The 16,535-nt window shown below is 43.0% G+C and overlaps 1 protein-coding gene across 4 annotated transcripts; it reads right to left on the minus strand.

Annotated features, from left to right (window-relative positions):
- Positions 1 to 3,635: 3,635 nt before the first annotated feature.
- Positions 3,636 to 15,574, minus strand: LOC113006710 (sorting nexin-9-like). Of its 4 annotated transcripts, none has more exons than XM_080289370.1 (17): positions 15,425 to 15,574; positions 12,717 to 12,803; positions 12,566 to 12,640; positions 10,006 to 10,117; positions 9,766 to 9,910; positions 9,248 to 9,332; positions 9,043 to 9,168; positions 8,718 to 8,835; positions 8,512 to 8,642; positions 7,640 to 7,743; positions 7,232 to 7,335; positions 7,060 to 7,137; positions 6,115 to 6,191; positions 5,914 to 6,003; positions 5,553 to 5,667; positions 3,972 to 4,063; positions 3,636 to 3,881 (listed from the first exon to the last, which is right to left on the minus strand). In XM_080289370.1, the coding sequence occupies exons 1-17, from the start codon at positions 15,434 to 15,436 to the stop codon at positions 3,834 to 3,836; spliced, it is 1,599 nt and encodes a 532-aa protein (XP_080145496.1). In that variant the 5' UTR covers positions 15,437 to 15,574; the 3' UTR covers positions 3,636 to 3,833. The 4 variants fall into 4 exon arrangements, with proteins under 4 accessions (XP_080145496.1, XP_025998624.1, XP_025998625.2 ...); XM_026142839.2 differs by having other exon boundaries at positions 9,766 to 9,922; XM_026142840.2 differs by lacking the exon at positions 15,425 to 15,574 and having other exon boundaries at positions 12,717 to 15,254.
- Positions 15,575 to 16,535: the final 961 nt, after the last annotated feature.

The raw sequence follows: 16,535 nt of genomic DNA on the forward strand, positions 1-16,535 counted from the left end.
ATTTAACATCAGGGAAAGGGAAAGTCTGGAAAGGCCTTCAACTTTGGCTACCAAGGATCTTCCACTGATGGATAAATCCCTTTGAAGCCAAAGATTAAATCTTTGTTATATTGAAGTTATGAGGGACTAAATGTTCAGATAATCTAGCATCTTGGTCTTTTTGAATGATAATACCAAGATATTTAGCCTTATCTTTAACAGGAACACCTGATATAATAGTATCTGTGCAGCATTTAACTGTGAAAAGATCACATTTTGGAATGTTGCGTTGGAGACCAGAGGCTATTGAGAAATTTTTGATGACTTTGAGAGCTTCACCAATTTGAGATTTATCCTTTTAAAAAAGTATTGTGTCATCCGCTAGTTGAGTAATAGATAAAGTTCTGCCAGCAACATTACACTGCTGTTTTTAAAATGAATAGAAAGTCTGCATAGGAAGAAGGAAAAGATATGCCGAAATCGGACAACCTTGACGGATCCCACGGTTGATATCAAATCTCTTCGTTGTACCATACAGGAGTTTGATTGAGCTTTTTGCATCTGCATATAAAGTTTGAATGGATTTTTTAAACATATTTCCAAAACCAAAAATATCAAGTGCGCTGAACATGAATTCATGTTCAATGGAGTTGAAAACTTTATAAAAATCCAAAAAAAGAATGAAACTATTATCTGTGATTAAACCTGAATGACCAAAAATATTAATTATTATGTTGTTTGTTATGTGTCTGCCCAGTCATAAAACCAGAATGTGTTTCATCAATAATATCATTAAGTGCACATTTTAATTTTTTAACCAGACATAGCAATTATTTTATGATCATTATTGAGCAGTGAAATAGGTCCAAATTTCTATCAAAAGGACGTCTTTTTGAGGCTTGGAAATCAAAGTAATTAGTCCCTGAATCAAGGAAGGAGGGACTTTTTCATTAGCAATGCTTTCAATATATACTTTATGTAAAAGCGTGAGAAGTCCTTTAAAAATAATTTGTAAAATTCACAAGTCCACCCGTCATTCCCTGGACTCTTATTAAGTTGCTGTGATGAGGGCATCAGACATAGTTTTATTATTGTCAATAATTGTTTTAATATTACCTAAGGAATCATAAAAAATGTTCATGACTTCTGTAGAAAAAATTGATTTATTTAAAGTTTTATAAAAAAGTTCACAAGTCTTGGTAATCACTTGAGGGTCTTGTGTGATGACCCATCTGAACACAGTTTAGTCATGGTGCCAAGTGTGTTGTGATGTTTTTCTAATTTGAAAAAATAGCTGGAGTTTTTGTTCTCCCTCTTAGACCCATTTCCTTCTCACAAAGGTACCTTTTGCCTTTTAAATATATATATTTTCTAATTTAATGTAAAATTTGAAGTCTGTTCCTGTTATCTTCAGATAAATTATCAGGTGATCTTGACAAAGCCATAATTTCAGAAGTTATTTCCAACTCTTCTTTTTTTCTATTTTTAACTATTTCAGCTCCTCTTCTCATTAAGAGAGATGTCAATTCAAATTTCATGAACTCCCAATTTTTACTAAAAGCATTTTCAACACATGCCTTTTCCAATACTCATCTATTTTTGTTTTAATTTCCTTTACCAAAGAATCATTCAGTATAAGAGAATTATTTAACTCTCAATATGATTTCACTCTTTTAGACGGTAGTTTTATGATCTGTTAAGGGTGTTGGCAACATTTTTAATATAGAAACATATTTGGATAAAGGATCAGAAATTAACCAATAATCAATACGAGACTGTAAGAAACTTGATCTATTTTTTCATGAAAATTCCTTAATTGTTGGAGTTTTAAGTCTCCAGTTATCAATTAGGTCTCTTTCCTTTATAAAATCCATCATATAATTGCTACTTTCCTGACTTTTACTCGGCCATCTACCTATCATGGTATTGAGTGAATGATTCCAGTCCCCTCCTAATATAATCTTTGGATTAGCAAATTTACTCATTAAAGACTGATTTCTTTTCATTTACTATAAGTATTAGGTCAGTATTCTCCTGTTTGTTATTGTAGCCATAAATGTTTCCCAGTAAAAGGGTCTGATCATCAGCAAAATAAAATGTCCTCTTTCGGATCAGTTTCTGAAGATATATTTTTTCCTTAAACTTATGTTTCAGAATCAGTTCCCGCTGGATGGTTGGTGCCATGAGACATCCATAAATCTTCACCCCATTGGGATTTCCAGAAGTTAGCGTCCTTAGGTTCAGAATGGGATACTTGTATGAGACAAAAGTCAGTATTCAAACGTTTAGCATATAAAAACAGAGCCTTCCTTTTGGTATTGTCCCTTAGTCCTCGAGCATTTAAAGAATTAAAGGATAGAGATGAAACTTTGAAAAGTAAATTAACTTTTTACCCTGAGAAGAGTGTGTAAGCTTCAGAGAGAACAGAACTACTCTGTCTAAAAAAGTGCTTCAAAAACGTTTTTAGCAACAACAGCTTATTATAAGTCTTTAGAACAATAAGGAAAAGAGACCTTGAGGCACATCCACAAACAGGACTGAAAGGGATTTCAGTGAATTTCTTTTCTGTTCACGAAAGCACGGGCTCCGACGAAGTAGACAATTTCCCCCTCCTTATGTGCTTTCTCCACCTGTGGCCATAAGTGGTTGCATCTCTCTCGGTTCTCAGGAGAGAGATCTTCTTCGAAATGGAGCTTCCTTGTCTTCAGGTAGTCAGATCCCTTCAACGCCTTTCAGGTGATGACTCGAAAGTGTCTCATGGTAAATTGCAAGATTATGGCACTGGGCAATGGCACAGAAGAGGACTCACGTCGTTGTCCGATCCTGTGGACTGAATCAAGTACCTCCGGGAACTTTAAGCAGAAGTCAGCCTGTTTAAGGCTCTGATGTCTATTCTGTATGACTTAAAGCAGTTATGACATGGTCTGATTTTCTCACCCAATAAAGGAATATTTCATATATCAGTCTACTCTTCATTCTATCAGACACAGTTATCACAGCTCGTACATTTTCTTTTTACACATAAAATGGTAAATGGCCTGCATTTGTATAGCGCTTTTCTAGTCCCTAAGGACCCCAAAGCGCTTCACACTACATTCAGTCATTCACCCATTCACACACACATTCACACACTGGCGATGGCAGCTACATTGTAGCCACAGCTGCCCTGAGGCGCACTGACAGAGGCATACACATGTATGTAAGCATTGAGCCAAATTTAGTAATGCCAACATATTAAAAGAACAATATTTGTCTCTCATATATAATACATCTATATATACACTGTCACAGATACTGGTCTTTGAGTGAAGGTATAAGGTGATAGGAAATATAAATAACTTCCAATTTTACAAGCCTCGCACTTCTGGCCTTAGCGGTCTTTGAGTACGCGGCCCTTGTGGACTGTTAAGGCTGCGTACTCTAAGGCTGCAGACCCTGAACTGAGATATAGCCAGTGTTCCTGCAGCTTCCTGAGTCAGGGTCAATAATCATGATGTTCAGCCTGAACAGATCTGCAGCTGAAAAAAACCTTCCCTGTTTTACAGTTTCGATGGAAAGTGAGCAGCTTATCCCGCACACATTTAAACAAGTTTTCTGCACTGTCACAGTAAAATAATTGCTACTGATAATATCAATAAAGATGAGGTAGAGCCAGGTGGAGGCGTAGAAAGTTTTATTAAACGTGTAAAATCAACTGTTAAAAAGTTTTTAAATAAAGCAGAAAAAGAAGGAAACTCATCATTAATCATTATCATATCAACATTTACACTATAAAGATTATGAGGCTTTTATTTTGTTAACAGTGACTCAGGCTGTGATGTCACATGTGACATCACATGGTGGCGGCGGCGTCCTCACAGCGTGGTGAACTGGCTCAGAGCTTCTCTCAGCTTATCTGCGATCTGACCAATCAGAGAGCAGATAGGAGACGACATCACAGACCTAAACACGCAACCAGACTCCGCCCACCCCGCCTCCCGCCTGGCGCTCACCTGCTGGTAGAAGGTGACCTGCTGCTCCAGGTAAAGCTGCATCACTCGGTTGTAGTCGTAGATACGGTTGCTATGGAAATGGTTCATCTCAGCTGGAGGAGAGCAGACAGCGGCGAGTTACCCTTGGACATTTTTTTATTTATTACACATACAAACATTAACTTTATACTATTGTGGTATCATTTTATTTACTTTATTATTTAGTTCTTAGATCAGTCGTTCTTGGATTTTTATTTTGGTGGAATTGACATGAACCCAACATTATCATCTCTTCATACACATGTGGTATGTAGGTGGTGGCTGCAGCTCAGGTGGCACAGCAGGTCAGCCACTAATCAGAAGGTCGGTGGTTCGATCCCAGGCTGCCTCCTGGCTGCATGTCAAATATCCTTGGGCAAGATACTAACCCTATGTTTGCCTACTGCTGGTGGTCAGAGGGCCCGGTAGCGCCTGTGTCCGGCAGCCTCGCCTCTGTCAGTGCGCCCCAGGGCGGCTGTGGCTACAATGTAGCTGCCATCACCTGTGTGTGGATAGGTGGATGACTGAATGTAGTGTAAAGCGCTTTGGGGTCCTTAGGGACTGAATAAAGCACTATACAAATGACATTTACCTTTTTTTTTTTTTTTTTTTTTACTTGTGAAACAGAAACAGCTGAAACTATGGCCGGTGATGAGGTAACGCGATGACATCATGAAAAGGCAGCAGGTCACTAAAGCTGAGTGTCTGACGAGACGAGCTGAGCAGGAAACACCCTCACAGGGTTTGTACATGTGACCGTCTACTCTGCTGTCAGACAGAGCAAGACAGTTTTATTTTGAAGGGTTGCATGAAGTCCCTGAATGATCCTGTGATGCTAAAGGTCAGCTGTGTGTCTCTGTCTCCTGAGTGACCGCGGCCCCTTCTCCTTCTTCTGAAGCTCCTCCAGATGTGATGTGTCCTGATGGGGATCTTGGTCTTCGGCTCAGGCCAAAGATTAAAGTTGGGGCTCTGAGTGGGTGGTGGTAACGCCCATTCTGGTCTCCTGCAGCATGTTCCTCAGCAGGATCGTCGTGGTTCTCTCTGAGTTTCTCCTCACTCCTGTTGTCCACACTTGGAGACACTGTGATAACTTTCACTCTTCTCCTCAGGTCTGAAGTGATTTATAAAGTGTCTTTGGATTTGGGACGCTGCTTTCTCAGATCAAACCCTCACAGATGTGTTTATACCAACTGTAAACTGGAGAAATTCCTTGGTTTGGTCTTAATTTAACATCTTTGAGTGTTACAGAGTGAACACAGGTCATTGCACAGCAGGTCCAAGCTGTGAGTCAATGACAAGCTCAGTTCTTCAGGAGGACAAACTGACTGTGGTCATGTTTGTCTCTCTGAAATTATTCTGTCATTGTTTGTAAACAGATTTATGCTTTTTAAATAAAACAAGCATGTTCAGAAACACTGCGCAGAAAATCCATCGCTCTGCTAAAAGCATGACAGCTTTAAATTTCACCAGGGGCTGATAACTTTATCAAAGAGATTACTTTGACCTTTGGGTTTGCTGGGATTTTTGGGTGGTGTGTGTGTGTGTGTCTGTGTGTGCTGTTACCCTGCAGGGCGTAGCTCATGCAGCTGAGCCGCTGGTTCATGCACTTCCTGTCGCTGTTGTTCATTTTTCCTGCAGAAACCAAACGATCACCTTCCTTCACTTTATCTGCAGCAGCCTGAAACACAAACACACACACACAGGTGAGACCACGCCCTCCTCAGCACATCTGGAGCCCCTCCCATTCCCCAATTAATGTTGCTCTGACAGCGATTGAATAAAAACCTCCAAAATAAAAGCCTCAGTTTCCAGCTTCAGTCTGTTTTATTGTCTCATGTTTTCAGACATTCTCTGTGTGCACCTGCAGTTATGTGTAGCAGTACTGTGTGTAGTATAGTCACTACACACAGTAGTTCTGCTGTACCTTGTGTACAGCGATGATGTCTGGAAAACATGCCAGCAACCCTTTGTACTCGCTGTTAGTCTCCAACAGGAAGTGGAGGTCCTTCTGAGGCTGGAAACATCAACACAACAAAGAATGCAGTAAGAGAATAAACAAATATTATTGTAAGACTGAGAAAACACAGTATACTGTGTATTTATACATAGGTGTGTGTGTTTTTACCTGCTGGGCGACGACCTCAGCAATCTCCTCGTAGGTTTTTCCAGCAGCCGTCAGAGCGTCGGTCAACGTCGCCTCGCCTGCATCGCAGACACTTAAAAGTCTGTACTTATACCACATAATAGATGTTTACTGGATATTTACGTATTTCACAATGGAAACCAGCTTTAAGGAAAATGGTTCAGAAAGAACACACTGAGCTCAGAGTCCCTGAATGCACCGCGGGAGAGCTTCAAGTCCTCCGAGAATGTAAACAAAACCGTTGGTTAGTCAATAAAGTTGTTCCTGTTTAAGTGTTGCTGGAGTCCCTGCATTGTGATTATCTTTCCATCCTTCCTCCCTCCTTCCATCCACCCTCCCTCCTTCCATCCACCCTCCTTCCATCCTCCCTCTCTTCCTCCCTCCTTTCTTCTATACTTCCATCCTCCCTCTTTCTGTCTTTCCATCCTTCCTCAGTCCTTCCACCCTCCCTCCTTCTTTCCTACCTACTTCTATCCTTCCATCCTCCTTCCTTTCATCCTTCCTCTCTTCCTCCCTCCTTTCTTCTATACTTCCATCCTCCCTCTTTCTATCTTTCTATCCTTCCTCAGTCCTTCCACCGTCAATCCTTCATTCCTACCTACTTCTATCCTTCCATCCTCCTTCCTTTCATCCTTCCTCACTCGTTCCTTCCTCCATCCTTCCACTCTTCTTCCTATCCCTCTATCCTCCCTCCTTCCATCATTCCCTCCTTCCTTCCTCCCTCCCTCCTTTCATCCTCCTTCCATCCTCCCCTCCTGCCTCCTTCCATCCTCCCTCCTTCTATCCTACCCTCCTCCCTCCTTCCATCCTCCCTCCTTCTATCCTACCCTCCTCCCTCCTTCTATCCTACCCTCCTCCCTCCTTCCATCCTTCTATCTTCCATCCTCCCTCCTCCACCCTCCACCCCCACACTCCTCCCTCGCTCACCTGGATATTTGCTGGTGATGAATACAGTTGACAGGTTTCTGAAGGCTTGGCCGATGCGCTCATACTCTTTAGGAAGCGCTGGTTAAAAACAGATGAACACATTACCACCCAATCACAGCTGTAAGTATTCTGTGTACATGTACACGGAATAACTTTAAATGTATGCACTGACGTCCGGTGCAGCGTTTCCAGTGCGCGTGCCCGACGTTCAGCAGCTCTCTGATGCCGTCATCCATGGACTTTGTAAAGCGGCTGTAGTGTTCACACCTCTGTTCACTGCACACACACTCAGAGGTCACACAAAGGTAAAAAGCCACAGGTAAAAACATGTGAAACTGAGCTGCTGTTTGATGGAAGAACAGTGAAAGTACATTTATAATAAGGAACAGTAATGGGCCCAGTACACCGCCCTGTGGCACTCCCAGTGAGCTACAGCTAAAAAAGGGATTGACGCCTGATGACTGGTCATGTGACATTTGACAGACACAAGTTAGACGACCCTAATGAGCGAACCAATCAGAGGTAGCCTGACAGACCAAACCCAGGGTATAGGCCTTTACGAGCAGACTGAGTGACTTACACCTGGATGACATCGAGCTCTGCAGCTTCAGGTTCAACCAAACTGAACATCATTGGACCCACCGTCTCGTCTTTCTCTGCCTTCCTCTTCCCCGCCTTCCACTCCTGAAACAACAACAAACAGCCTTAGCCAATCAGCAAGCAGCATCAGATATCATCACACCTGACTGGCTCAAACATAATCTCCATAAAAGACCATACAAACATTTATAACCTATGGGTGGGGTCTGTTCTGTACCTGAAGCCTTCTGGTTTGTGTTTGTAGTCTTTCATTTGTTTGTGAGTAAACAAAAAGTACATCCCAGAGGCTTAGACAGCAGGTTCTCAGGTTTTCATTCATTCATTCATTTATTTATTCATTTTCAGGCACAACAAATACCTATATTGAACATAAAATACACAAAACAAAAAACAAAAATTGCCTGAAAAAGGAGTGGGACAAAGAAAACGTATTAAATCCCACCCCTATACTCACTCATCAACAAAAAAAACAATAAACTTCCCGCAGCTACGCCCATCATTGCATACAGACCCATCAACAGCTCCGGGCACATACAAGCATCTAAGCGGCAGCTCGCAACCAACAATTAGAGCCTTCATAACTGAATACAGAATATATAAATTATAAATTGCATTACCACAGGTAACAGGTAGTAATAACTACAAGTAACAAACACACATACATATACATACATATATATCTACACACACAAGTACATATATGTACATACATACGCACACTTTATTTATTTTTTTTATTTTTTATTTTGGAATCCATACCAGCAATGGTAAGAGGACAGACATTACAGAGCACACTAAAACCCATCATTGAGTACCTGAAAGATGTAAAGCAGGAGGTGGAGCTTCACCTACCTTCTCATCTCTGTGGGTGAGGAAGAGCTGAAAGACTTCACTCTGAGAGACGATGGGGTGCCGACACATCCGAGTCATCCAGGCCTGCAGACCCTCCATCCTCATCCTAATGAAGTCATCATCAAACCTGCCTACAAGCACGGGTGAGACTGGTAAGGTCAAAGGTGTTTGCTGGGTCATACAGGGTAGCTATGGCGATGGCTCACCTGTCACCTGTTTGTCAGGCAGTGAGGGGATGGGCAGTATGGACCCAAACTTCTCCAGCAGACGCTCATACAGCCAATCAAAGTGCTTGTAGCGATGATTGACAGGGCTGTTGGTTGTCTGGAGGAAGAGGGAGAAGTCAGAGATTGATACCCAGTGATACTGCAAGTACTACTAAGTACTACAGAGTAAGTAAAGTAAGTAAGTAAAATTTTATTTATATAGCACCTTTCAAGATAAAAATCACAAAGTGCTTCACAGAAGCTAAAACCTAAAAATAAAAATCAACCAAAAGCAAGTTTTAAAAAAAAGTGCTACTAAGCTCACATTGGGTGTTATCTGGTACTCGATGAAGCTCTTCAGTCCGTACATTTTGGACTCTTTCTTTGGATCAGCAATCACACAGTCCAGAGGAGACGTCGGGTACAGCCAGACGGGACCTACTTCTCCCATCTGATCGGACGAGGACCAAGAGCCAATCAGAGCAATCAACACCACACATCATTAACCAAGAGAAAAATGTTCGACTCACGTAGACAGGAAGCCTCTCTCTGCTGTCAGCCGGAGGTCGGGCTAACATAAAGACTTCTGGACTCGGACCTTTGGAGAACGAGAACCTAAAGACAAGAAGGCATCACTGTCTTCTACTCGTTTCTACTGATTTCTACTGACATCTACCGAATTATACTGACATCTACTCATTTCTACTGATTTCTACTGACATCTACCAAATTCTGCCAACTTCCACTGACATCTGCTTCCATTAATTTTTAATAATATCTAACAACTACCAACATTCACTCCCTTCCACTGAAATCTACTAGGGTTTACCATCACTACTGACATCTACTGACATCTACTGAACTCAACTGATGTTTAGTAAGCTCTACTGTCTTCTACAGGAATCTACCAACTGCTAACCACTGTGACTGACATCTAATGACTCCTACCAGTGTTTACTTTGCTCTATGGACCGACATCTACTGGACTCTACTTTTAGCTCTACTGTGAGTCGTCTGTTATATTTGCATATTTCAGAAACATATGTACTTATTGAGGGAGATCTTAACACTGGGTCCATGGGCGCTTCGTCCTGAGGCTCCGGCCTCCCCTTCCGGTTGGTTGTTGTCATGGTAACTGCTCACCGACTGGTCATCCCATTCGTCGTCCCACTCGCCGTCATCATCCTGAACAGCTGATAGGGACACTGCTCGACATTCCTGATGTAAAACCTTTTTCCTCACAGTAACACACTATACTTGAAAATGAGCTGAAACAAGCGTATGTTACCGTGCTGTGTGGGATTGTATCCTCGACTGTCCCATCCCTGTGTGTGACTGACAAAAGCCCCGCCCCCCGAGCTCAGGTCGCCGCCTCCTCCAACACCACCAGTGTTTCTGATCTGAAACATGACAACATCTTTAACAAACAGATGTTCCTGCAGACGATCGCAAATGCAACCAAATTTTTCAATTGTGCGACTAAAAAAAATCTTGGGTCACACCAGTTTGACCAACTGTTCGAGTACGAACAAAAAAAAGCCTCGGCAACTCTGAAGATCTCCGTGTGGTCAACAACAGACACGCATTATGCCCCTATCGTGGTCTGAACCAATCAGAGATAGTCAGGGGTTTGAAAGTGCAGACGGACAGAGAGGTGAGTAGCTTGAATAAAGCGGTATCGATTAATTAAATCCTGATTGAAATATAAATGTATTCTGGAGCTGAAAGCCGACAGCTCACTGACTCTGATGTGTCGGCGGGTCCGTGCTTTGTGTTTACATCTTTTTTGAGCTAGATTCTGAGGTGCAGGTTTTGTCTCTCTCTAACCAAAATTCGCTGAACCAGCAGCAAAAGAAGATCCAAACTATGCTTCACATTTGATAAATGTCATCATTAATTCCCTCTTACGTTTGCTGTTTTGCTTCCACCACGATAAAGTCACACTTCATGCACAGCTCTCTCTCTCTGTCTGTACTTTAAGTACAGTTTCCCATCTAAAAGTCTCTCCTTTCTGCATTATTCATTCACTTATTGCCCACCAGTCTACCGTTGTTTACAGCGCTGTCGGCCACTCTTTTTTTTTTTTTTGAACTTAAATGACCTTGGACAAGAAAGCTTAATTTCTGCTGTTCAATACTGATCTTAGAAATATGGTATCTAACCAGATTCTTACTATCTTAATGACCTTGTAGTACCATATCACCCTATTAGAGCACTTCGCTCTCGCTCTGCAGGCCTACTTGTTGTTCCTAGAGTATTTAAAAGTAGAATGGGAGGCAGAGCCTTCAGTTTTCAGGCCCCTCTTCTGTGGAACCAGCTTCCAGTTTGGATTCAGGAGACAGACACTGTCTCTACTTTTAAGATTAGGCTTCAAACTTTCCTCTTTGCTAAAGCATATAGTTAGGGCTGGACCAGGTGACCCTGGATCCTCCCTTAGTTATGCTGCAATAGATGTAGGCTGCCGGGGATTCCCATGATGCACTGAGTTTTTCCTTTCAAGTCACCTTTCTCACTCACTATGTATTAACAGACCTCTCTGCACTGAATCATATCTGTTATTAACCTCTGTCTCTCTTCCACAGCATGTCTTTATCCTGTCTTCCTTCTCTCACCCCAACTCGTCGCAGCAGATGGCCCCGCCCCTCCCTGAGCCTTGTTCTGCCGGAGGTTTCTTCCTGTTAAAAGGGAGTTTTTCCTTCCCACTGTCGCCAAAGTGCTTGCTCATATGATTGTTGGGTTTTTCTCTGTATCTATAATTGTACGATCTACTGTACAATATAAAGCGCCTTGAGGCGACTGTTGTTGTGATTTGGTGCTATATAAATAAAACTGAATTGAATTGAATAAGAAAAGATGAAAAGAACTATTGATACATGTTTTGTTAAGGCCTGATCCGTCTGAAATTCATAGCCAGTGCTCTGAAATGGAGCCATCAATCTTTGAACGCTGAAAAAGCACACAGTGTATCCAGAAAACACATTATATGCTGCAATAAATGCACTGCCCAAGTGTCCCCTCTCCCCACTGCCTTTCAGCAGCAGGCAGCAGCAAACAGGTCGTCAGAGGAGCCGATGTGATGATTAGGTTTAACATTGCCTATAATATTACCAAAGAGTGCCGAAGCACTTCAAGCACAAGCACTTTTTCACTAACTTATCTTTCTGGTAGAACTGTGCTCCAAATAAAGAACTTTGTGTTGACAAGATTGTTAGTTAATCGTTTACAAATCAATATTGTCTGTATGGACAGCAATTTCCGCCCCCAAAAAAGTGCACATGTAAAACTGCGGTGTTAAGTGATGCGGTTGAAAAATTTGGGTGCGCCTAACTTTTGTGCTGGTGCGCCTAAGAAAAAAAGTCAGGCACACCAGTGCAACCGTGGCAAAAAGTTATTCTAGAGCACTGCAGAGGTTACACTGTGTGGTCCAGTGGTCTCCATGGTGGGTTTATCACTCTGTGCTGTGATTTTCAGTATCTCTGTGAAGTGTTTGTGCCTTTGTGAACTTGAAATCAAATAAAGATGAAATATCCTCGGTTTTAGTCTCTGTCGGTTTGGTAAAATAAATGATTGCAGTTTGCCCAATGAAGCCCTGATGGACGTATTTATTGATGTTTGGACGTCTATCAGCCTGTGAGTCAGCTGCTTGTTTTCACTGAAATACTGATTTTCTGGCCTCTGTTCTGGAATCTCACTGAAACTGAGCTGAATTCAAACAAACAGTCAAATAATAATAAAAACTAAACTCAAAGGTAAGTGTTGGACAGAGTGTGTGACACTGATGAAGGTGAAATTCGCTGATCTGTGCCTCTTTGTGTTGACACGACATGAAATAATGTCACAGCGCTCACCTGTAAATATCCCTCAGGTACAAGGCCGGTTTGTCCGCTGGAGTTCTGGGCCTGGATCCAGCCTCCACCCACAGTCTGAAGAACAGGGACACGTGAGGGGGTGGAGCCGTGTTTCCTTTGCAGTGTGTGCAGTGTAAACACCTGTGTTTACCTGGTCTGTCACAGTGATGGTCTCCCCCTCTCTCACCGACAGCTCGTTGTTTCCTGGCTCCGCTGTGAAGTCGTACAGAACCAGAGCCTGGAGAGCGCACACACACATGCACACACACGCACACACACACACAAACACACACGCACAAACACACATGCACACAAGCATGCACACAAGCATGCACACACACACACACACACACACAAACACACGCACGCGTGCGCGCACACACACACGCACACACACGCACAGAGCTCAGACTGGTACAAACTAAAGTTTAGGGGCAGTCAGAGGAACCAGCTCTGGTTTGGGCTCAGAGGAAACGTCTGGATGTCAGTGAAACTACAAACTCTCGAACCTGACTTCCTGTTGGACCACAGTACTTCCTGACATCCACATATCAGGAACTTCCAGGCTTTCTGGGTTTTTCTTTCCAGAGAAGCTCACACAGAGACATTTCCATGTGCAGCGATGAAACGTCGTCTCCTGCCTCCACACGTTTATTCATGAACACAAATATGATTTCTGCTTGTCGCATTGACAAACACGTCTGCAGAGCCGAACAGTCACAAAATAATTTGAAGTTATATTTGAGTTCAGGACTAACGCTGATGCAGGAGCGCTACGTCGTTGCAAGTCAGTCATATAAAAGTTTACTCTGTGGAGACTGTCACAAACTCTCTCACTGATTAGAGTAATTGTGATTGTTATATTACAACTTCTTTCTACTTACAGTAGAAATGATCATGTGAGTTTTCCATTGCCACGCCCCCACCTGAGGACAACGACGGTCCCCATCACCCTCAGGTCTGTTTCACTCCAACACACCATCACTTCCTGCAGCACCACCCACGCCCACAGCTCAGTCTCTGCCCCAAGCGTGATGGTGGAGGCTGCAGACCTGTCACCACGTCTCCCTCATTGTTAAACTGTTACCATGGTTTCATCCCTCGCATCACTGATCCCCGATCAGGACGCCGTCCTTCAGTGAAACCATCAGAGTAAACATGAGATGTCTGATTGATTTATTCATCCAGGCTCTCATTCCCAACACACCAGCAAAGGTGCAACAGACACAACAGGTAACGAGACATCAAGTACAAACAAGTACAGATGTGTCAATTTGATTATTCCTGGAAACACCAGCAGCACATTTGAAATCCTGATTTTGTCCGATTCCCAGGGCGATCATTTGGATGATGCTGTGAATGCGAAGGCCGTGTTGGTTGTTACACATATAAACACGAAGGTAAGAGGAAAGCAGGCCAAGCAGGGCTTCATAGACAAGTACCAGCCAATGGGAACATCCGCAGCAACACGCAGAGAACAGTGAGCCACGTGATTTCCACAGCCAGTAATAAACCTGAAGCGTGGACAACATCCAGGTGTTTGGGTGATGGGCAGGTACATTCATATCATGAAGCGCTTAGAGTCAAGTTTAAAAACAATCTGAGGTCTTTATGAGCTTCAGCTCTCCGTCTGCAGCACAGCTGATATCTCACACCCAGGCATGCCAGCGTTATTTTAAATAAATCAATAAGCGATGAGTTCTCTGACTGTCAGACAGTAGCGGTTTTAGATACGGGCGAATCTGTGAACTAAGGTGTAGGTCTGTTAGATCATGTTGTGGTGATCCTCGATATGGGGGATTTGTGTTCATACCGGAGTGCAAAATTAAAACCAATGTAAGGTGGACAAGAAAAGTTCAAAGCCATCAGGAGCTCAGTTTAGAAAAAATAAAAAAGAAGAGGAGGAGAAACGAGCAACAGATGCAGGTAAGCAGATGTGTGATTGGATAATGGCAGGTCATCCTGAAACAATCAGAATCAGAATACTTTATTAATCCCTAAAGAAATTATGTGGATTACAGTTGCTCCAAGAAGAAATGGTAAAAATACTAAACTCCAAACAGTACATTATGTTACAGGTTTTAATATTAATTGTCAATTGTTGATTTGTCCTGTTCTCATTGTATGACGAATTATGATGACTGTTTGGTAGCCGTTTGCATACAATGCATACTCTCTCTCTCTCTCTTCATATGTGTGTTTCTCTGGCAAAATTCAGTATGTTTCGACAACAGTTTTATCGTAATGTATAATCCTTAATATGTTTTTTGTGTATGTGGGGGGGCGCCAGAGGGAGTGTTCGCCCGGGGCGCCAAACAGGCTAGGACCGCCACTGGTGTCAGAGGACTGTGCTGTGGGAAACAGGAGACCTCCTCACACTGACAATCTCTGAGTTCGTCCTCACAATCTAAAGTTTCTGATATATCGCCTGCAGACCTCACTGATCATCGCAGGGATCAATAACTCTCATCGATCTCTCCTCAGCAGCAGGTCTGTGACTTTTGACCCTCCTCTGAGCTTCTCCGACAACTTTTAAACGTGGGCTGGTGTTCCCGCACATGCGCAGCAACAGCCTGTGCGTTCCTATTTTCCCAACTGGATGTTGGCAGTTCTCCCCACGGCTGTACAAGCCGTGCCTGCCGCTCTTCCCTCCCCCCTTGTCTCCCCCGTGTCTCCCCTGTGTCCCCCTCCTCTCCTCGTGCCGCTCGCTGCACCTGTCTGCTGACACCTGCCGTGTCTCAGGTGTGTCCCCGCCGTTCTGTTGCTCCCCGAATCCGGTTCGGTTCAGCGCGCTGATTGGAGCCAGCCGCGGGGTCAGAGGTCACCGCAGATAGGTACGCGTGCAGGCGATGGTCTTACCTGAGCAGCCATGGTGACGTCACAGGAGTAGGTTCGATCCCGGTTCTTGCCGTCAGCTCGCGGACCGACCTGAGCCCCGCTGCGTCAAGGTAGGGAGCGCGAGGACGGCACTTCCGCTGTGGCGCTTCACAATTAAAGCACCGCAGTAGCTCTAGGGCAAACAAACCTATAAAACGACACCTTTAGTGACGACACTTTAGTGACGTCTAAAGAAGCTGTGAACACAGGCAAGTTGAATTCATATAATAAAATACAGGAATGCGTTAAATAAATCACACAGATTCACTTAGTTTTATTAATTTTTATTTTGAAAGTCCGCTTCCGTTAGTTTATTTTTGTGCTCTGAAACCTTGACCACATATGACGTCATACGCGGAAGGGCTATTCCACTGGGCGTCTCCTGAAAACTCTCCAGTTACACGCTGTAAAAATACTGCAGTTGAAAATACTATTGAAGCACATTAAAATACTACAAAATACACAGACGAACACTACAAAATACAAAATGCTAAAATATTACGAAATACTTGTTAAAATACTGCTATTAAATGCATTAAAACACTACAAAATACACTAAGATCATTAGGATCAGTGTGCAGAGTGTAAAATATGAACTTTAACTGTAAATTTAATAACACAGTAAACAGTAGTTTTTTATAAAAAGTAAAAGTACAGATAGGGGGCGTGGTTATGGCGCTGAACTAGGCACACGTATTTTTGTGAGCTCCTGGCGATATTTTAGTAAGTTCCTGAAAACTGTCCTTTAACTGCGTGAACAGTGATAACTATTGCTTGTAACGAGTTATTATCGTATATCCGCGACATTATGCCGGCTAAGAAAGCACAAAATAAATCTAAGGCACACTCTTCTCTGAGTGAGGAAGACGACGTCTCTGATGCTAGCAGTCAAGCTAACTCTGCAGGTGATGCTAGCTCTGGGAGTCTCCTGGACGTGAGTACTGGAATGGCCCATAACATGGATGTTATTCAAATACTCGACGGAATCAGAAATGACTTTTCCACAAAACTTGATGTGGTCCTGTCAGCGATCCAAGATGTTAAAAGAGACGTGCAGGACTTTTCGGTGCGCATGGATGGGGCAGAGATGCGC

The sequence above is a fragment of the Astatotilapia calliptera genome, chromosome 15 (assembly GCF_964374335.1).
Source record: "Astatotilapia calliptera chromosome 15, fAstCal68.1, whole genome shotgun sequence".
NCBI classification, from domain to species: domain Eukaryota; kingdom Metazoa; phylum Chordata; class Actinopteri; order Cichliformes; family Cichlidae; genus Astatotilapia; species Astatotilapia calliptera.